The 19,098-nt window shown below is 42.7% G+C and overlaps 1 protein-coding gene and 1 long non-coding RNA gene across 2 annotated transcripts; one reads left to right on the top strand and one right to left on the bottom strand.

Annotated features, from left to right (window-relative positions):
* Nucleotides 1–2,358: 2,358 nt before the first annotated feature.
* Nucleotides 2,359–14,675, bottom strand: LOC115267810 (zinc finger protein 236-like). The gene is made up of 4 exons (XM_062855486.1): nucleotides 14,195–14,675; nucleotides 12,069–12,306; nucleotides 10,196–12,007; nucleotides 2,359–4,033 (listed from the first exon to the last, which is right to left on the bottom strand). Exons 1-4 carry the CDS (start codon nucleotides 14,233–14,235, stop codon nucleotides 4,001–4,003), a joined length of 2,124 nt encoding a protein of 707 aa, XP_062711470.1. The 5' UTR covers nucleotides 14,236–14,675; the 3' UTR covers nucleotides 2,359–4,000.
* LOC134289540 (uncharacterized) lies at nucleotides 4,042–8,951 on the top strand. Its single transcript, XR_009998554.1, has 2 exons — nucleotides 4,042–5,499; nucleotides 5,749–8,951. It is a non-coding gene; the product is annotated as an uncharacterized LOC134289540 (long non-coding RNA).
* Nucleotides 14,676–19,098: the final 4,423 nt, after the last annotated feature.

Here is a 19,098-nt window from a genome sequence, read left to right as displayed (position 1 = left end):
AGATTGAAGAAATAGTGCGCAAATTGATGCAATCGCGCACTTTTATTTACGTTTTCGCACTTATAAAGTCGCAGTTCGCAGTCCAGTAGTGAACTAAATGCAGTATATTAACATTTTTCGCGACTGTCGTACCTGACTACGCTAAATTTTCAACGTGTTTGTGCAAGATTTTTTTCCTCCTCTTGTCTTCAATCTGAAATAACTTTTCACTCGTTGCAAGAAAATCGATGGAATTTTCACCATTTAAAGAGGATTAGTGTATGATCAGAGTGCTGCAAAAGAATGATGATTATGTTCATTGAGAGCGCCACTAGAAAATGTGACATGATTCCGGATTCTAAGTGAACATAGCTTTAATAAACTAATGAATTAAAATTTACAGCTTAAATCTAATTAATTCAACGCTAAAAAGAGGTATTTTGATTCCTACCCTAGTTGCAGTGGCAACATACTTTAAGATTTACGGAATCAAGCTGATTCGGTAGTTTGCACCGTTCCGACGAAGATGTCGAGAAATGAATCGTCCCGCCCTCTGACCTGTGGCCTCTGATCGGATCCAAAAAATGATCAAATGGTGGCGTGTGATCTTTGCGATAAATGGTACCATTATAATACATGTGTACATGTAGGAGACTCTGTTGCAGATCTGTCGTGGTCGTGTCCCGGCTGTAGGAATGAAATTCTAGCCGCTAGCACGCCGGTGGGACAACCTGCGATATCCATTGGGTCTCGACGTTCCAGAATAAGCTCATCGTCAGCTATCCCTGCGGCAAGAGCCGCCCTAGAGCTGCAGCAGCTCGAAGAACGTAAGCAGCTAGAAATGAAACGGATTATAGAAGAAGAAGAGCGCCGTAAACAAGAAGCGGAGCTCGAGATGTCGCGGATTGAGTAACTACGACTGCACCGTGAAAAGGAAGCGGACCTGGAGCGGAAGAAATTGGAAAGCCAACGACGACAACTCGAAGAAGTGTAGGCGCTGGTGAAGAAGAAGCTCGAAGAAGAGAAGTCTCGTGCAGATTTGCTTCGACAATTGGAGGATAAATACCTGGCAGAGAAATGCCGGATTCTGAATTCTCAGCTGGAAGGTGCATCGATCAGCCCCAGTTCGGGAAGCAGCGTTTCCTCGGTGCGTACGTCGAAGACTACGAAAGTGTTGCCGAACGCGAAACTGCGGTGCCGAAGAACTACGTAGTCAATAGGTGGGTCTGAGAATTCCGGAAGGAATTCAGAAAGATAGGGAGCGGCTGAATCAGATGCGTCACGAAGAGGACAAACGTCGAGAAGAATCGCGCAAAATGTTGGAGCAGATGGGATTTGTGGAAAAGCAAGCGCCGCAAACGCAGAACGCGGTGGAATGGGCGATGAATTTTCTTGATGAAGAATCCGCCCCAGGTGGAATGCCGACCTTTCCTGTACCGATGAGTAAACCCGGCCAGGAGAGATACCCTGTTGCGTATATAAAACAGAACAAACAGGTAATTACCTTGCTTTTTTGGCCCAAATTCGGAATACGCCAGCTCCCCGTGAAGGAAGGTTTGATATACTCATTGCATATAGTATGGCGGTACAGAACTACTGCAACCATTTAGTGGCAGCGAGGCAAGAAGCACATCTTTCCCACCCGACGATGTTACACGAATTGGTCGAAAAGCTTCCATCAGAGATCAAGCTGAAGTGGGTGGACTTCAAAGAAACGGTTCCAGTAGCGACCCTCCTTGCGACCCTCGATACCTTTGGAATGTTCATGGTGCAGATGGTCCGGAATGCCAGTGAGGAGACAACGTTTCGACCAGCATCATCGATGAAGGTTCTGAAAGAGGAAACACGAAAGGTCGGTTCTTCCAAAGCAAAAGGATATGTTAACCATCACAGCGATCACTTTTTTCTCTGAGATAATTCCGTAAAGAAAACTTTGTGACATTTTTGCTGTAGGATATTCGGATATGTATTCCTGCAAGTAACCCGTAATAGTTCCGGAGGAAGTTGTGGTTGGACAATTGGTACAACCTTCATGTGGAATTGGAATGAAAAAATACTCCTGTTTCAGTAATGCAGGGCTTCACATGCAATCGCATTTACAGAGATGAAAGTAAAAGTAGATAAAAGGTACAAACGTAGAAAAAAAAGACGAGCCAGGGATCAAACCCAGGTCCTACTGCAGTGGAAGTGCTCACTAAGCTGAAAAGCAGGCTTTGGTGGAAATAGGACGTTACGTTGGGAAGAAGAAAAAAGCCTCAAACTCGTCTATTCACAAGAAAATAGGAAACAGTCTAACAAACACGAATGTGAACCAGTCGTAAAAAATGAACCCCTCCAAGGAAATATTTCGGCATAAACAAATACTTCACCCAAACCGCATATTTTTGGAACACTTTATATTCATATATCATGGCGACATTCAAGAACTTCGAGAATTCTCATAATTTAGTTTCAATTTTTCCTAGCTTAATCAGTTTCATTCTGGTTTTGTGTCATAATTTAACCTTCTGCATCTGACGGTTAATAATTTCCTAAAGCACTAGCTCTCTCAGTGCGTAAATCTACCTAAACAATGGGTTTTTGTTTTCAACGATGATGACAAACGAAATGATCCAAATGGGGCGAAAAAGAAAAGGCAACATTAACGTAACGAAATGTAGTCGGAATTGTCTACTTTTTAGCGAAGTAAAATCCGCCTCCTTACTGCTATGAAACTCGCATGTAACACTCCAATCTCTTCACTCAACAGTGACAATAAAATATATCGAAAATCAACTCCATTTTCACACGTTCATCACTTACATATAAATCGTATTCTATACTTCCACTCTCTCACAGCTATTGCAACCGAACAGTGTTTCTAGTGACCTTAGGGTTTTAGGTAAAAATAATTTACGAAGAATATTATCGCAACCAATGTTTAAAAATCATATAATACAAAATTAACAGTTCTAAGCTATAGCCAGATCACATCAATCACAATACAAAGAAGGTTTGCTCCTGCTCACATTTGCTTTGCATTCAAACAAAATAAGGAAAATTCACGCCCGCATCCAATCTGGGTAATTCAGTTTTATTTTTGGAAGAACCGATTCCAAACTCCTTCACACACAGACACATCTAGCTTCGCTGTTGCAACATACATACTTGGAGGAAATCCAAACCGTGTTCCAAAGTTTTACGAACAAGAAAATGTTGCGATTCCAATTCATGCATTACCTATCTTAAACTCAAACTCGTATCATACCACAAACAATAGGAAAGTTCTATTCATCAAATCAAAAAGGACCTACTTATATGAGAGCGAGATTTGCGATTTATGAATCGATTTTTTTTTCGTTTGTGTGGTATGATAAAGAAGGGGGTATCTCCGGGAGAGAAAGCACCATCCGAAGCAAGTTTTCAACCTGCCCTCTAGGAAGGGGATCACTTACATCTGTATGAGAACAATACTAACGTTACGAAAATAATCCTATGAGCAACTACTATTGCAAGCGAGCCGTTTTTTTTTTATTTCTTTTTTTTTCGATTTTATTCGAGGACAAACTTAAACGTAGAAAACATGAAATTTCGCATAAATAAAAAATATATTAAAGTATCTATAAAAAAAACTGAAACAAGGAAATCATCGTCACATTTTCTAGTACTTTCTTACTAACTACTAATAGTTATTTTCACCTTTGTTTTTATACAGAATTGTAATTTTAGTTCGCTATCCTGTTTTGTTTTTTTCCTTGTGAGTTTTGTTTCTGTTCGAAAGCATTCTATGCGTGTGTAATATATTCTAGTACTATTGGATTTTTGTATTACATGTTGTGTGTGTGTGTGTGTGTTTGTAATATTTTGAATTTTGTTCATTTGCTACATATATTTAGTTTTAGGAAGGAGAAAAATTCCTATTTAAGATTAGAAAATTTTCCTTTTGAGATTTTTTCACATAACATTTTCGGTTTGTATTCCTTAGTTCTAAGAAAAACATCTTGGATTGTTGATGCACAACTTATGCGCAGTCTGCACAATCTTAAGTTGCCGTGTTGTGCTGAGAATGTAATACCTGTAAAAAATGGGAAAAGTAAGGATAGCTTCTTTTAGGGAAGAGTAATTCAATGTTTTGTTTTAGGCATTTTGGATGATATACATCAATTACAATGTAAAATTAACCCATGCATCAATACATATTACAACCGAATTCGTTGGTTAGGCTATCATTAGGTAGTAAACCGTGTCTCGGTACGAACCACGCTCATTCGATCCGGGCTTCCGAACCGATCAAATATGGTTTACCTGCTACAGTAGTTCAACGGCCTACGCCATAAAAAAGTAGACCAGAGCTCTTTTTTAACAAGAACAATCGTAATTTTTTCAACGTGTCATATGATAGCTGTTTGAAAGCCTTAACATTTAGGGAGCATAACTAATACATGTGTTCCGCTAAATGACCTACACCAGTACTTCCCAAACTGTGCGCCGCGAACCTTTCCCAGGTGCGCCGCAGGCTTTTGTGTTGTGACGAAATCGAAAGAACAATCTCTTATTTGTATTGCGGTACACCTTTATGTTTCTTTTGTTTAGTAAAAATAGTGTCGCTTCACATCTTTCCCTGCGTCTTCAAGTGTTCCATAGGATTTCTGGCATCCTTTTTAAACATATCAATTGAAACCGATTTTTTAACTTTTTAAATTAAAATTTTTGAAATTGTTTTTGGACCTCTTAAGCTTCAGCTTAGCTTTTAATTTTTTTATATTGTCCAAAATTTTGATTTCAAGAACCTTATTTAATTCTTTTCAGAATAATTACACGGTCTTCGGAACAGTTAAGCGGCATGCAAGTGCCACAGTTGTAATTTATAAAAATAAAAAGTTCAATCAAAGCCCACCTAGCAGGTTCTTTACAAACTTTTCATGTGTCTTAGTTTGCTGAAATTTTCCTAAATAAGTAAAAGTGTTTGGAAGTGTTGCTTTGCCATTTCCGCAAAAAATTTAAACAGGTCAAGTTCTGTGAAGTCATTTTAATTCAATTAGAATTCTTTAATTTTTGCAAACACTTTAGAAATTTTGACTGAATTATTAAAAGCAGCAGCTTGTTTTATCTGTATTTTGAGTTTTTTTTTTTCTTATTTTATTCTTATTATAATATAAAGCTTCTATAATAAAATCAACATGATTTTTGAAATCTTGCAAATATTTAAATTATCTTTGAGAAATCTATTTTTTTTTTTTTTTTTTTTCAAAGTGATTACGGCGGTAGCAACACTGTGCTTATGTTCTACACCGCACCCTTTCCCTACATTTGCTTCTAGGAGCCTCTATTTTTGTTTCAACACACAGAAGTACGTAGGCGTGCGTGGCCCAAGTCGACACTGTTTTGGCCTGCGTTGAACAAAAATAGTTTTAACAAAAGTTTCCCCTTTTTTCTTGTTGTCAATTGTTTTTTTTTTGTAGTATGGTCCATGTAATTAGTTAGGTTCTTGTCAATTTGTCAGTTATTCGAAGCAGATCTCCAAGGTAATAGTAAATTAAGGTGAAACATCAAGAAATCCCATTGCAATTTTTCATACAAACTTTAGAGGCACAAATCTGACGAACAAAGCATCGAACCAAGCCGCACTTGTTTTTCCTGGCGTTGCTCACTTCCAAAAAGAGGCAGCTTTTACAAATCGAGAGCATTTGTTTACAAATTTTCAAGATTGGTGCTCTTGAAAACGTGAGTAGGGGACCAAGTCGGCCATTGTGGCAGCCATGTTTGTATTCTCTGAAGTTTCTCCTTAAGTCAATCTGATCTGTTCTGACATAGCAGCTTTAGTCTTTGCTTTATTGAAGTGTAGTTTTATTGGAAATATGCTGAATGTCGTTATTGAAAAGAGACGTCTAGAAATGTATTCTGCTAGTTGTTCCATCATGCACATACGTCATGTCTTATTAATGCCTAGGAGATTAACGGTCAGCTGTCCATTGCGTAGAAAGTCAAGGAAAATAGGTTTCTTTATTGTCAGTTGTTATGCAAGCCTCGTTTGATGCACTGTCCGCGAGAACTCGTCATCTGTACACCAACTAACCCGTATCTTCAAACACAGCTAAATACTGTACTGTCAACCGGCGAAAAGCCTACGGGTAAATATTAAAACATGAATAATAATGCTGTCTAGCGAATTGTTTCCTATCGTCCATAATTGTAGTCTAGCCCCAACTGCAAGCTTTTTTCCAATCTTAGCGTCAATTGTCTTCTAGATACTTCTAGATAGATTCATCGAATCAGTCGAACCTGTATGTTAAAATATAGCCGATCCTGTGTCAAATTGTTTTCTTGATTTCTACTTCTCTGTGTTCATCTCTTGTGTCCTTAAATTGTCATCGGTCCAAAACCTACAGAAACATGTAACTGAACTTCTGATATTTTTGCTGTTGGTGTCATAACACCATCTACGAGATAAACAAAAATACGCCAAGTTGGTCAGTTGATTGTAATAAAACAAAAATTGCTTGTCAACTATTATGTATTAACGTTGTTCAGTTAATAAAAAGCAGTTAGTTTTTTGTCCAGTCCGAACTGTCACGTCAAACGCAATGCGTTTAAGTGTTCGCACGTTAGCTTCGAATCTATCAACACAATTAAGTGCTGCAAATCTCCTTCCCACTATTAATTATTTCGGTTGATTTTAATTGCTTCATTTAAAGAAAATATAATCAAGTACCCAACATTATAAAAATTCGAAAAAGCGACTATGACATTAAAAAATTACTAATCAAAATCAACCGAGAAACGTGGGAAATAGAGCCCAAACAACATTTTGAAATCAGCTGACTGTAAAAGGTTCCAAAACCAGTCACAAATCCTATAAAACTTTTATAAGAATTTGTAACGATCATCAAAACCTTCTCAAATCCAACCGATTTGGAACTATTGCTTGGGAATAGACTCTACTGAGCCCTGGCGGTTCCTCCGTGTTTATCGAGCATGTCTGATGCATATGATCAGCCATACTCCATCTGCAGCAGCCGATTCGTGATGAACCGTTGGAGGCGCATTAAAGTGTTAATAAGGTGATATGTTTCACTAAAGAACACTACATTACAATAATCAAAATGAAACTCCTTCACTTTAATACCGTCAAACCCTGCGAACTTGGCCAGGGAATTATCTTTGAGAAATCTATTTAAAAATATAGTTAGTTTTCCAAATTTTCTCTAAATTCTAAAAAAAAACATGATATAAGAAGTGTTTCAAGATTTTGCCTTTTACATTTTAAAGTTAAAGTTCTAAAAAACTTTGTTAAAAACTTTGGTGCGCCGCGACATTTTTGGAAAATTTAAAGGGCGCCGCAATAGCAAAAAGTTTGGGAACCTGCTTATCAATCAGTGCTTGCTATTTTACGAGAAAAAGACAGCAGTTTGACGAAACTTTTGAAATAATTTATAATTAACCTTATGGTAGAAATCCTGAAATCCCAAAAGATCATTTAAGAATTTTCAGAAACTTTTTGAGAAATTCAAGGATTACTTTTTGCAGAAACAAACGGAGTAATACTAGTGAATTTTTTGATTGAATTACCACTAAATGTTATTCCTTAGGGCGATATTTACAAAATGTTCTGAACATTAAGCAAGAGATACTTGAAAAAGTATAAATTTATTGGATCATTTATGATAAGAGTTTCTGGTCACACCACACCTTTGGAAATTAGGATTGGATGGATATTTCAGCAAAATGTTCTTATTCTAAGAATTTCAAAAGCTTCAACATTTTTTTCAAGTATTTTGCAAAAAAAATCTACCAAGAAATCCTTTAATCACTGTGCCCCTTACAACGGGTGCTCTGATCGGAAATCATAGTGTTAGCAAAACAAATTGTTTCACAAGTAGTAATAATTGATTCAGGAATTTCGTCAATTCCATCATTCTGAAACTCATCCATAATGAATCAAGAAATTCTTGCATGTTTAAAAAATCGCTAGCAATTTCTAATGAATAATAGGGGGATTCACTCAACAGCGTAAACTGATTAAACATCGCGATCACCAAGGCAATCTTTGATCATGTCATTCGCAAAATCATGAAACATTTCAAATAAGCAGAAAATCATGGCTTACGCAGCAATTTAATCTATTTCGTGAGTACCCCTAATATTCAATTTCAATTAAATTTATTTCTGGATTTCAACGTTACTACATTTAATATTTACATTTACATTTCAGAGATTTGGTTTACCTTTCAGCTGAAAACAATACAAATTCATTTAAGATACATTAATACAAATAACAGAAATTACTAGCTAAATATAGCTTTTTTAGGGAAAAGAGTTAAAATACGCTAGATTTCAGAATGTCTTAAAACTAATATCACAGATTTTGAGGGGAGAGTGCTCCGATGAGCGGGTTTTCTGACATCTCGCAGGACGTCCTGAAGGATCTCGTGGCCCTTTCGATGCTGGCATCAATGGTGTCGACACCGGCTAGCTTGTGGAGATCGTCGATCGGGTACCAGGGATTCAAATTGAGAACCATTTTGAGTAGTTTGTTCTGCTTAACTTGCAGCCTCTTTCGATGAGACTTGGCACAGTTGCCCCAAACTGCCGATGCATAGGTGAATATTGGCCGGATGATGCACTTGACCACCAGCATCTTGTTTTTGATGTGCAGTTTCGACCGTCGATTCAGCAGGGAGTACAGCGCCTTGGTAGGCCGATCAACTTTTCCGGCGACGTAGTTCACATGTTTGTCGAACTTCAACTTCTTGTCGAACAGCACTCCCAGATATTTGACTTCATCGTCCCATGTAGTTGGCTGACCATTGACAGTGATCGACCTACGGGGAAGGTGTTGAGCAGCACGCCTCCGCGTGAAGAAAATCGACTGCGTTTTGCCTGCATTCAATTTGATTCGCCATTTCCGTTGGAATTCCTGGAGATTGTTCATCGCCGCTTGGAGGTGAGTAATGACGATTTGTGGATCTTTGTCCGATACCAGAAAAGCCGTGTCGTCCGCAAAAATGCGTACGATACTCCATCTACCATAATCTCCTATCGGAGGTTAGGACGTTGTAGAGAATCGGACTCAGGACTGATCCTTGGGGCACGCCAAAGGGGATGTTGTGGGCGCTGGAGCTTTCACCATTTACGGCAACCGCGAAAGTCCGATTTGAAAGGAACGATTGTACAATCTTGACCAGGTAGAGATGGAGATTCGAGCGAAAGAGCTTGTACACGAGAGAGTTTTTAATTTTTTTTCCATGGAATTATCTAAGAATGTAATCATTAAAAGCTCCAGGACGTCTTAGATGTATCTTTTTTATGTTGATTTCTTACGACACACACAGTCTACCAAACCAATGATTTTCTTTACAATATTCTGTTAAATTTGACTACAAAAATCAACCAAATGTTTCTCTAAAACTTCCGGTAGACATCTCTTTGCAAATTCCATGAAAAAAATTTCAGAATCACCAAGAAACAACTATTTCAGAAATCTTGCCGTTCTCAGTGGTGATTCCCTAACCTCAAATCTACCTGTTCAACGAATGCAAATTTTTGATTTTTCACAATAAATTGATTTTTAATTTGTAGAAAATCGCGATAATAGCCTTTTCCACCCATTTTCAATGTGATTCTGATCCTGAATTCTCCGTAAATGCAACTTTTAGGGTCGTTGAACAGGTAAAAAGTTAGATTACGAGACGCCACTGGCCGCTCTATTCAAAATGTTAGCCAAAAATTGATTTCGGGGTTAAGACAGAAATAACTTTAATAGTTTGACTAAGAAATTCAAAAGAGGATCTTCTCAGTTTGACAAATGCGTATAGTTTAGTGTAACTTTAACACTCCAAGCTAGGGACTATTAACATTGATTTCAATTAAGCACAACATTCCATAACATTACTTTAAAAACGTTCTTTTTCTGGTTTCGTTGAGCTACTTGTCTAAATATTTGATGTAAGTGCATTTGAAAACCATTTCCGCAAAATCCGCGCCGAAATTCTCAAAAACGCGCGAAACGCAAAAACCGCGAAAAACGCAAAATCCGCACCATCTGTAACAGCCCTGTGACTTTTTTCAACACCGTATGGTTGACACAAGTTACACCCATCATATCCTATCCACATCTGAGAATCGCTTAGGTCAATGTTAGTTTTTTGAGCGGAACAGCTTTCTTGATTTTTGACCCACAGTTACCCCCCAGGCCCAATGTTACCCCGATTGACGGTATGAGACAAATTCTACTCACCATATGCATCACCAGAATCTCCTTCGTCTTGAACGAAATGGGGCACAATTTGCACTTGAACGGTTTATCGTTGTCATGTTCCGCGTAGATGTGCGCCTTCAGATTGTTCAGGTGTACGAAGTTTTTCGTACAATTATCGCACTTGTAGATTTTCGGTCCAGTCGAGTTGGCTTCGCTCTCCTCGATCTGCTGCAGCAACTGCCGGTGCATGCTATTCTTGTCGATCCCATTCGTTATGACCGTTGTCGTTGTGGTGGCTATCGTCGTTGGCGGCGGTGCTTGCGGTGGCGGAACACTACTGACAATAGGCTGCGGAGCAACGGCAATCGCACTGCTAACAATGGGACCAGCTTGCGCTGAGGTCACAATCTTTCCACCACTGATGACGCTGTTGCTTGCTGTGCTGACAACCACTGTCGCCGTCGCCGTTGCTGGTTTATTGTTGTTGTTGGCGGACGACGCTTCGTCATCGATCAGAATGATATCCTGCTCCTGCTGGGTTGGTCGTTTTTCGTCACCGGATTCAGCGCCGGTGGCCGGTTTGGGGATCTTGGTTTCATCGATCATCACTTCGAAATCGCAATTATCCGACACAGAGGAGCGTGTACTGACGGATGTGGTCGTATGAGGTGCCGCTATGTGCGGTTGAGGAGATTGAACCTGCTGAAGGGTTTGCGGTCGTTGTTCCACAGTCTGGGCAATCACAGTCGCGGCGGCATTCGATGACCCGTTAATACTGTGATGGCTGTTACGGTGGGATTTGAAATCTAGATAGGAGGTGAAGGTATCCGTACATCGATCGCATTTGTAGATGCCATTCTCGGAGTGCATTTCGATGACGTGATTTTCCAAGCGGGTCGGCAGACTGTACGTCCTGAAGCATATGTCGCACTCGTACCGCTGGGAGGAATGTGCTTTCAGGAAGTGCTGCTGACACTTTCTCTGCTTGGTGAAAGTTTTTGAACATTTACCACACCTGTACAGAACTTTTGCGTGGTTCTTCATGTGTCTCTCATAATTGTACTCGTATTTGAAGCTGGTTTTGCAATGTTTACACACGAACGGTCGGTCATGAGCTCCCCGGGGAGTAATGGCGCTTCCAACTGCGCCTTCGCCTCCCTCATCCATGTAGACTTCCTCTTCCGGGAGGTGTTCAATAGTCGTACATTCGATTTCCGTTTGATTATCGTAACCCTGGGGGACATAGTTGGCCGCATTTACGTAGCCCTCGGCCGTCGTTTGGATTGCATACGTATCATTTCCATCGGTGTAGTAGATTTCGTGTGCCTCACCCGCTTGAATAGTTTCTCCTTCACTGTATCCGCTGATGTGAATTTGTTGCTGCTGCGAGGAGCTGGATACTGTCCTTACATCGCCCGACTCGACATACTCGGTCATAGTGCCATCCGCCGCCACGTATTGGATCGTTTGCTGTTCAACCACTTGCCCCTGCTGCTGTTGCTGGTGTTGTTCATCGCTTTCGTCCTGGAACTCTTCATCCGCGTCAGCAGATTCATCAATGGCCAGCGTGATATCATCTGCGTCGTCAATGTATTCCTCTGCTTTGACTTCCTCTACAATTTCCTGTTCGATTGCTTGGCTCCGGTGAAGCTGTTGTTGCTGTTGCTGCAGCTGATGCTGCTGCTGTTGTTGCTGCTGAAGATGGTAATCTTCTGCGGCTTTGATTTCGTAGTACTTCATCCGAAGGAGCTCATCATTTTCGATACACTGTCGACGAAAGTGACTGTACTCTTCTAATTTGGCCTTGCAGTTGATGCAAATCGACGAGGGGAAATCCGTGGCGTATTGAACCTGAAAGATTAAGGATTGGGATTAGGGATGTTTCAATGCACAACTTTGGATGCTTTAATACCTGTATCGTAGTGAGATCCAGAATCTTCTGCAACAGTGGCTCGTCCGGGGTATCCTTAGAGTAGTAAACCGGTTGCAGTCGCGAGTTGACCGTACCCTCCGTCAGGCACAACCTACAGATGTTCATGTTGAGTCCCACTTTGACCGTGACGGTATTGCCAGTGTTGACAGGCGGCGCTCCATGGCTTTTGGTGCCCATTTTATGATGGTGTTGACCAGCAATACCTCTGATTCTACCTCTGAAGAACGATAACGGAATAGGTTAGTACGAAAAATGCCATAACGCTATAATGCTAAGGGCGAGATGGGGTTTCAAGCCGCCTAATGCCTATCACATTTCAAGCTGAAACGATAGATCATCGTTTTTGTTCTGTCGAAGAATGTGTTTTTGACTTTTCGCTGGACTCTGTCATGAGAGAGTACCAATACCCAGCAAGTAAGGCGCAAACTTTGCGAATAAACATGTTAAAGTACACTCACTGAACGCTTTTAAGTCAGATATGTGGACAATAATCTACGAGTGAGGTAAGATAAAACATTTCTTTTAACGTTGCGAGGCTATCGATTTGAATGATCGCCATATGTATGAAACGAATGTTCATATGATGTGACACATAAAACTTATTCCCATGTTACGCGAAACCGTGCTGTTTCATTCCACGCCTGTCGTAGAATAAGCCCATTCAATATTAAACTGTGCAATACATGTAAGCCAACTGAGCTCTTACAAGCCTGGGCTCAGTGCAGTGGTTGCCAACTGTGAATCATCCGAATCATAAATATTACAGGATAGCATTAGAACAGATCACATGCTAATATTCGAACAAACTCGAACTTAGCCGTACAATTGGGGTGTTGCGCGATATCAAAACAACCACATATTCCAAATCTGCATACAAAACTGGGCTGCAGTCTAAATGTAGGTATATAATTGTTGATGCCGGGGAACTAATTATTGAATCAATTTAAAGTTGATAAGGGAACGGTTTTCTGATTTCCCCTCTGAGGAATTTTGTACTCGGTTAAGCTATCAATAGTTGAAATCACGTTACGTCGATTTAGTTTTGACAAAAAAATGTTGTGTTTGCAATTGTTTGTTCTATGTTCTACTTTCGTCTACAAATATCTAAGTTATCTGAACATTTGTAGCGCTAAGGCCATTTCGAGCAACGAATAAGTAACATATGCTGAAAAAAAGGGTGACCTGTCGGAAAAAATACGATTACAGGATTGACTGAAGAACCAATAACAATTTCAAACCAGCGTTTCAACTCCGGATCGATTAACAACTATGCAGACGTTCCTTTTACAAGCATCATTAAATGATGAATGTCAAATTTTGAGGCATCGATAAGGAAGACAGCAGTGGCCTGCCATCTTGGGAAGGCTGAGAGCCACTGTTCTGTAAGTATATTCTGGCATATAGATGAACAGTATTAGAAGCTGATTCTTAAACATTGTTTTAGAATATTAAATTACTGGAATCTTTATAAACTCTTCCTAATACTCTAATTTTGTTCGCCTTATACACTGAAAAGCTTTCTCACTTTTTCAGGTCAAAAAACTACATTGATGGACCAGATTCAAAGCGCTCAAACCATACCATTACTCAAACTGGTAGCACTGCGACCCTGTCCTCCCCAACTGGGGGCCCCAAACATACACACATGCAATCTCCCAAGCGAGTGATGGTATTTTGATATCACTCATCGTCGTCGTCCATCCGTCCGCCGTGCATCGTTCGTTATTATGATGGCACTAGAGTGACTGGAAGGGAGTGGCGTCATGTTCCAATTTTGACAGGTCTCCTGCTCGTTTGGAACGGGAATTTGTATGGGTTTGACAGATGATCGCTGTTCCAATTTTGACATTGACGCCACTCTCCCTTCCAGTCACTCTAGATGGCACCATACAGCAGCAAAAACAACAAAGTGAGAGTAGAGCAAAGTACCCTACACACAGCAGTAGCAGCAGCTAGCAGTGGAGTGGAAGGCAGAAAAAAAAGATCGAAGCAGTGTTACACAGCGAAGGAAAAAAATCTCTCCTTCGGATTCTTCCTTCTGTCATCCATTTTTTCGCAGTAAGCAAATTTGGAACGCGAAAAATCGCCACCACCGACCCACTTACCGGGAGGAATCGTCCTTGATGACGTTGCCTTCCACCTCCATCGCGGTTTGGGACGCGAAAAACGCTGCTAAACGGGACAAAATTTGCACTTTTCCCTGCAAATGTCCAACTGGGGTTCTCTTCCTTCTGTTGCGTTTGCTGAAATACTACACCACTAGTACCGAACCGAACTCAAACAACGACGACGACGACCCAATCTGCGCTTTGCTGGTTACTGACTGACTGCTGTTCGTTTGTTCGTCGTTGCTGCTTGTTGGTGGACGATGTACACAACGTAATCGCACCGACACCAACGCAGCCCGCAATCGCAATTTGCACAACACAACACAGCGCACACCATCACACCCACCACCACCTTGAAAGCTCGTGCTCTTTCTCTCTCTCATCCATTATCGCGCTAGGAAGAGGTTTTGTATGTGTATGCGTTTGTGGGAGGAAGGGAGGGTGATGATCTGAAGGAGGGTGGCTTACTTTCGCGAAAATGCTACATAACTGTCCGTGTCATTTTGAACTGCACTACAGTGAAAGAATTGTATTTTAAAGTTAAATACACAATTGAAACTCCGTGGTCTTTCCTTGGAAATGTTTTCTGAGATTTTCAAGCCGACTAGGGGTCTTATTACTTTCAGTCCTGTGTGGGTGTGAAACAGCACTTGTATCAAAGTGTATACTTTCAGTAGGTTGGCTCCAGAGGCACGTTCTATACTTAGCTGAACATTCTGTATTCACGGTGGTGCAAAGGGCCGAATTGAAAGATTACCATCCTGAGCGATTGCCAGCCATCACCTTGACCTGTGGCCAGGTCAAGTTTTGGTCGACTTGCTTGATTTCGTTGTTGAGGCTACGCCACCATGAGCCTCTGGGTCTGCCTCTGCTGCGATGTCCTGCTGGATTCCAGTCTAACGCTTGCTTGCAGATTTCGTTTCCGCCCCCGCGTAGAGTGTGGCCGACCCACCTCCACTTTCGCTCCCGAATTTCTGTCGCTATCGGCTTTTGATGACATCGACGATGAAGCTCCACGTTGAAGATCCACTTGTGAGGCCACCATGCATAAATTATATACCGCAGGCATCTATCGATGACCTACAGCCGTTGCGTGTTCTCCGCTGATACACACCAAATTTCACTGGCGTACAGCAGCACAGATTTCACATACATACATACATTTATTTGTTCAACATCATTAAGACAAGACATAATCATCAATAGTACGCCACAATAATCAGGTTTGTGGCTGCCGCTCTCCATCTTCGGTCGCGCCCAATGCTCGCCAGATCACGCTCCACCTGGTCCGCCCATCGTGCTCTCTGCGCTCCATGCCTTCTTGTGCCAACCGGATCAGTTGCAAACACCAGCTTTGCAGGGTTGTTGTTCGGCATTCTTGCAACATGTCCTGTCCACCGTATCCTTCCAGCTTTGGCCACCTTCTAGATGCTGGGTTCGCCGTAAAGTGCAGCGAGCTCGTGGTTCATCCTTCTCCGCCACACACCGTTCTCCTGCACACCGCCGAAGATCGTCCTTAGCACGCGTCGCTCGAAAACTCCGAGTGCTTGCAGGTCCTCCTCGAGCATGGTCCATGTCTCGTGCCCGTAGAGGACCACCGGTCTTATTAGCGTTTTGTGCATGGAGCATTTGGTGCGTGGGTGAATCTTTTTCGACCGCAGTTTCTTCTGGAGCCCGTAGTAGGCCCGACTTTCGCTGATGATGCGCCTCCGAATTTCACGGCTCACGTTGTTGTCAGCCGTCAGTAAGGATCCGAGGTAGACGAATTCCTCCACCACATCGAAAGTATCCCCGTCTATCGTAACATTACTACCCAGATGGATCCGGTCGTGTTCGGTTCCGCCTACCAGCATGTACATAGTTTTTGAGGCATTCACCACCATTTAGACCTTTGCTGCTTCGCGTTTCAGCGGGTGTATAGCTCTATCACCGTTCCAAATGTTCTGACAATAATGTCCATGTCGTCTGCAAAGCACACAAATTGGCCGGATTTTGTGAAAATAGTTTCCCGGCTGTTGAGCCCGGCTCGTCGCATCACACCTTCCAGAGCGATGTTGAAGAGTAGGCGATGATAGCCTATCACCTTGTCGTAGTCCCCGGCGAGATTCGAGCGAACTGGATAGTTAACCCGAAACCCTTACGCAGTTTTGCACACCGTCCATCGTTGCTTTAATCAGTCTAATCAGCTTCCCAGGAAAGCCGTTTTTGTCCATGATTCTCCATAGCTTTGCGCGGTCGATACTGTCGTATGCCGCTTTGAAATCGATGAACAGGTGATGCGTTAGGACCTGGTATTCACGGCATTTCTGGAGGATTTGCCGTACGGTAAAGATCTTGTCCGTTGTCGACCGGCCGTCGATGAAGCCGGCTTGATAACTTTCCACGAACTCATTCGTTTTAGGACAGACGACTTAAGATGATCTGGGATAGCACTTTGTAGGCAGCATTCAAAATTGTGATTGCCCTGAAGTTCTCACATTCCAAATGGTCGCCTTTCTTGTGAATGGGGCAGATTACCCCTTCCTTCCACTCATCCGGTAGCTGTTCGGTTTCCCAGATCCTGACTATCAGCCGATACAGACAGGTGGCCAACTTTTTTGGGCCCATCTTGATGAGTTCAGCTGCGATTATATCCTTACCAGCTGCTTTGTTGGTTTTGAGCTGGTGAATGGCATCCTTAACTTCCCTCAGCGTGGGAGTTGGCTCATTTCCGTCCTCCGCTGCACTGGCGTCGTCGTTTCCTCCGTTGCCGTGGTCTCCCGTGCCTACGTTCTCCACGCCATTCAGGTACTGCTTCCACCGTTCGATCACCTCACGTTCGTCCGTCAAGAGGCCTCCGTCTTTATCCCTGCATATTTCGGCTTGCGGCACGAAGCCGTTACGGGATGCGTTGAGTTTCTGATAGAACTTCCGTGTTTCTTGGGAACGGCACAGCAGTTCCATTTCTTCACACTCCGCTTCTTCCAGGCGGCGCTTTTTCTCCCAAAAGAGGAGGGTCTGCTGTTTCCGCTTCTGTTTGTAACGTTCCACGTTCTGTCGAGTCCCTTGCTGCAGCATTACCGCCCTCGCTGCGTTCTTCTCCTCCAAAACTGTTCTGCACTCTTCGTCGAACCATTCGTTCCGACGATTCCGTTCCACGTATCCGATGGTGCTCTTGGCTGCGTCGTTGATGGCTGCTTTCACTGTACTCCAGCAGTATTCTAGAGGGGCCTCATCGAGCTCGCCCTCGTCTGGCAACGCGGCCTCGAGATTCTGAGCGTATACTGAGGCGACATCCGGTTGCTTCAATCGCTCTAGGTTGTACCGTGGCGGTCGCCGGTACCGTACATTGTTGATGACGGAGAGTTTTGGGCGCAGTTTGACCATCACCAGATAGTGGTCGGAGTCGATATTGGCGCCACTATAGGTCCTGACGTCGATAATGTTGGAGAAGTGCCGTCCGTCAATCAGAACGTGGTCGATTCCAGATTCCGTCTGCAGTGGTGATCTTCAGGTGTAACGATAAGGGAGGCTGTGTTTGAAAAAGGTGCGACGTATGGCTATATTTTTCGAGGCGGCGAAATCAATGAGTCGTAGGCCGTTTTCGTTCGTCTGCTGGTGGGCGTTGAACTTACCAATCATCGGTCTGAATTCCTTCTCCTGGCCTACCTGAGCGTTTAAATCTCCTAAGATGCTCTTGACGTCGTGGCTTGGGCAGCGATCGTACTCGCGTTCCAGCTGCGCGTAAAATGCGTCCTTGTCATCATCAGTACTTCCGGAGTGTGGGCTGTGCACGTTTATTATGCTGAAGTTGAAGAATCGGCCCTTGATCCTCAACCTGCACATTCTTTCGTCGATCGGCCACCAACCGATCACGCGCCTCTGCATATCACCCATCACGATGAAAGCTGTTCCCAGCTCGCGTGTGTTGCCGCAGCTCTGGTAGATGGTATGATTACCTCTAAACGTTCGCACCATGGATCCTGTCCAACACACCTCCTGCAGCGCTACGATGCCGAACTCGCGGTCCTTCAGTAGATCGGCGAGTATGCGGGTGCTCCCAATGAAGATCGGCAGTTTCACGTACCGAGTTTCAAATCGCAAGTCCTTTTTGTTCGGTGGGGCGTTGCCGTTGGTGTCGGTTCGTATTATTCTGTTGCTGATTTTCCGTTACAATGGTTTTTTACGGCTGGCTCGTAGGGCCTGACACCAACCCCATACTTTCCGGAGGACCATAGTGCACAGTTGAGCTTAGAGTCCTTCCCTGGCACTCGGACGTAGATCCGCCGCCCCTAACATGGGGATTAGACGCTGTTGTGAGCCGCTCCTCCTAGAGAATGTAGTGTCTACCTATTGGTTGTGTGCATAGGATATCTACCTACATGGAATACTATTCATGACAGTACCTAAATATCTAGGTATGATTCATTATGTCTACCTAAGGTAGTATAATACGGGTGGTCATTGGACCACACAGCAGATACTACACAAGCCTTGGACTTGTAAACATCTTTATTATTCTTCTTTTGAAGGATATAAAAGAGAACAGACGCTCAGGTTTGCCGAAGCAAACTTCCCCTTCCCTGTCAGCCTACGACCAAAGTTCCCACCGGGATTGGTTACCCGATCTTCCCTAAGGTTGCTCATAGTTTCCGGGCGGTACCACGAGGAGGTAGGGATAGGAGTTGCTGGGCAAAGGCTAGTGGATCACAATCGGATCTGAATTGCGCAGCATACCCAGCCTTCACCGTGCCAGCACAGATTTCACGTTGGAGTTGAAAATTCGGATTCTGGTGCGTCGACTAAACTGGTTGTTTTTTTTTCATACATTTCTTAAACTCGCAAAGGCTGCCCTCACCTTCTTGATCCGTGCACCTATGTCGATCTTGGTGCCGCCATTTGGCTACCAAGATATTGGAAGC

Source organism: Aedes albopictus, chromosome 3 (genome assembly GCF_035046485.1).
Source record: "Aedes albopictus strain Foshan chromosome 3, AalbF5, whole genome shotgun sequence".
Lineage (NCBI taxonomy): Eukaryota > Metazoa > Arthropoda > Insecta > Diptera > Culicidae > Aedes > Aedes albopictus.
This window is presented reverse-complemented; position numbering and strand designations above follow the sequence as displayed.

Excerpts from the sequence above, each read along its gene's own strand:
- LOC115267810 (XM_062855486.1), bottom strand. The coding sequence starts at position 14,235 with ATGGAGGTGGAAGGCAACGTCATCAAGGACGATTCCTCCCG. Across the intron at positions 12,307-14,194 it reads ATCAAGGACGATTCCTCCCG|AGGTAGAATCAGAGGTATTG; the intron begins GTAAGTGGGTCG and ends ATCGTTCTTCAG. Across the intron at positions 4,034-10,195 it reads AGATTCTGGTGATGCATATG|GTATTACATTCTCAGCACAA; the intron begins GTGAGTAGAATT and ends CATTTTTTACAG.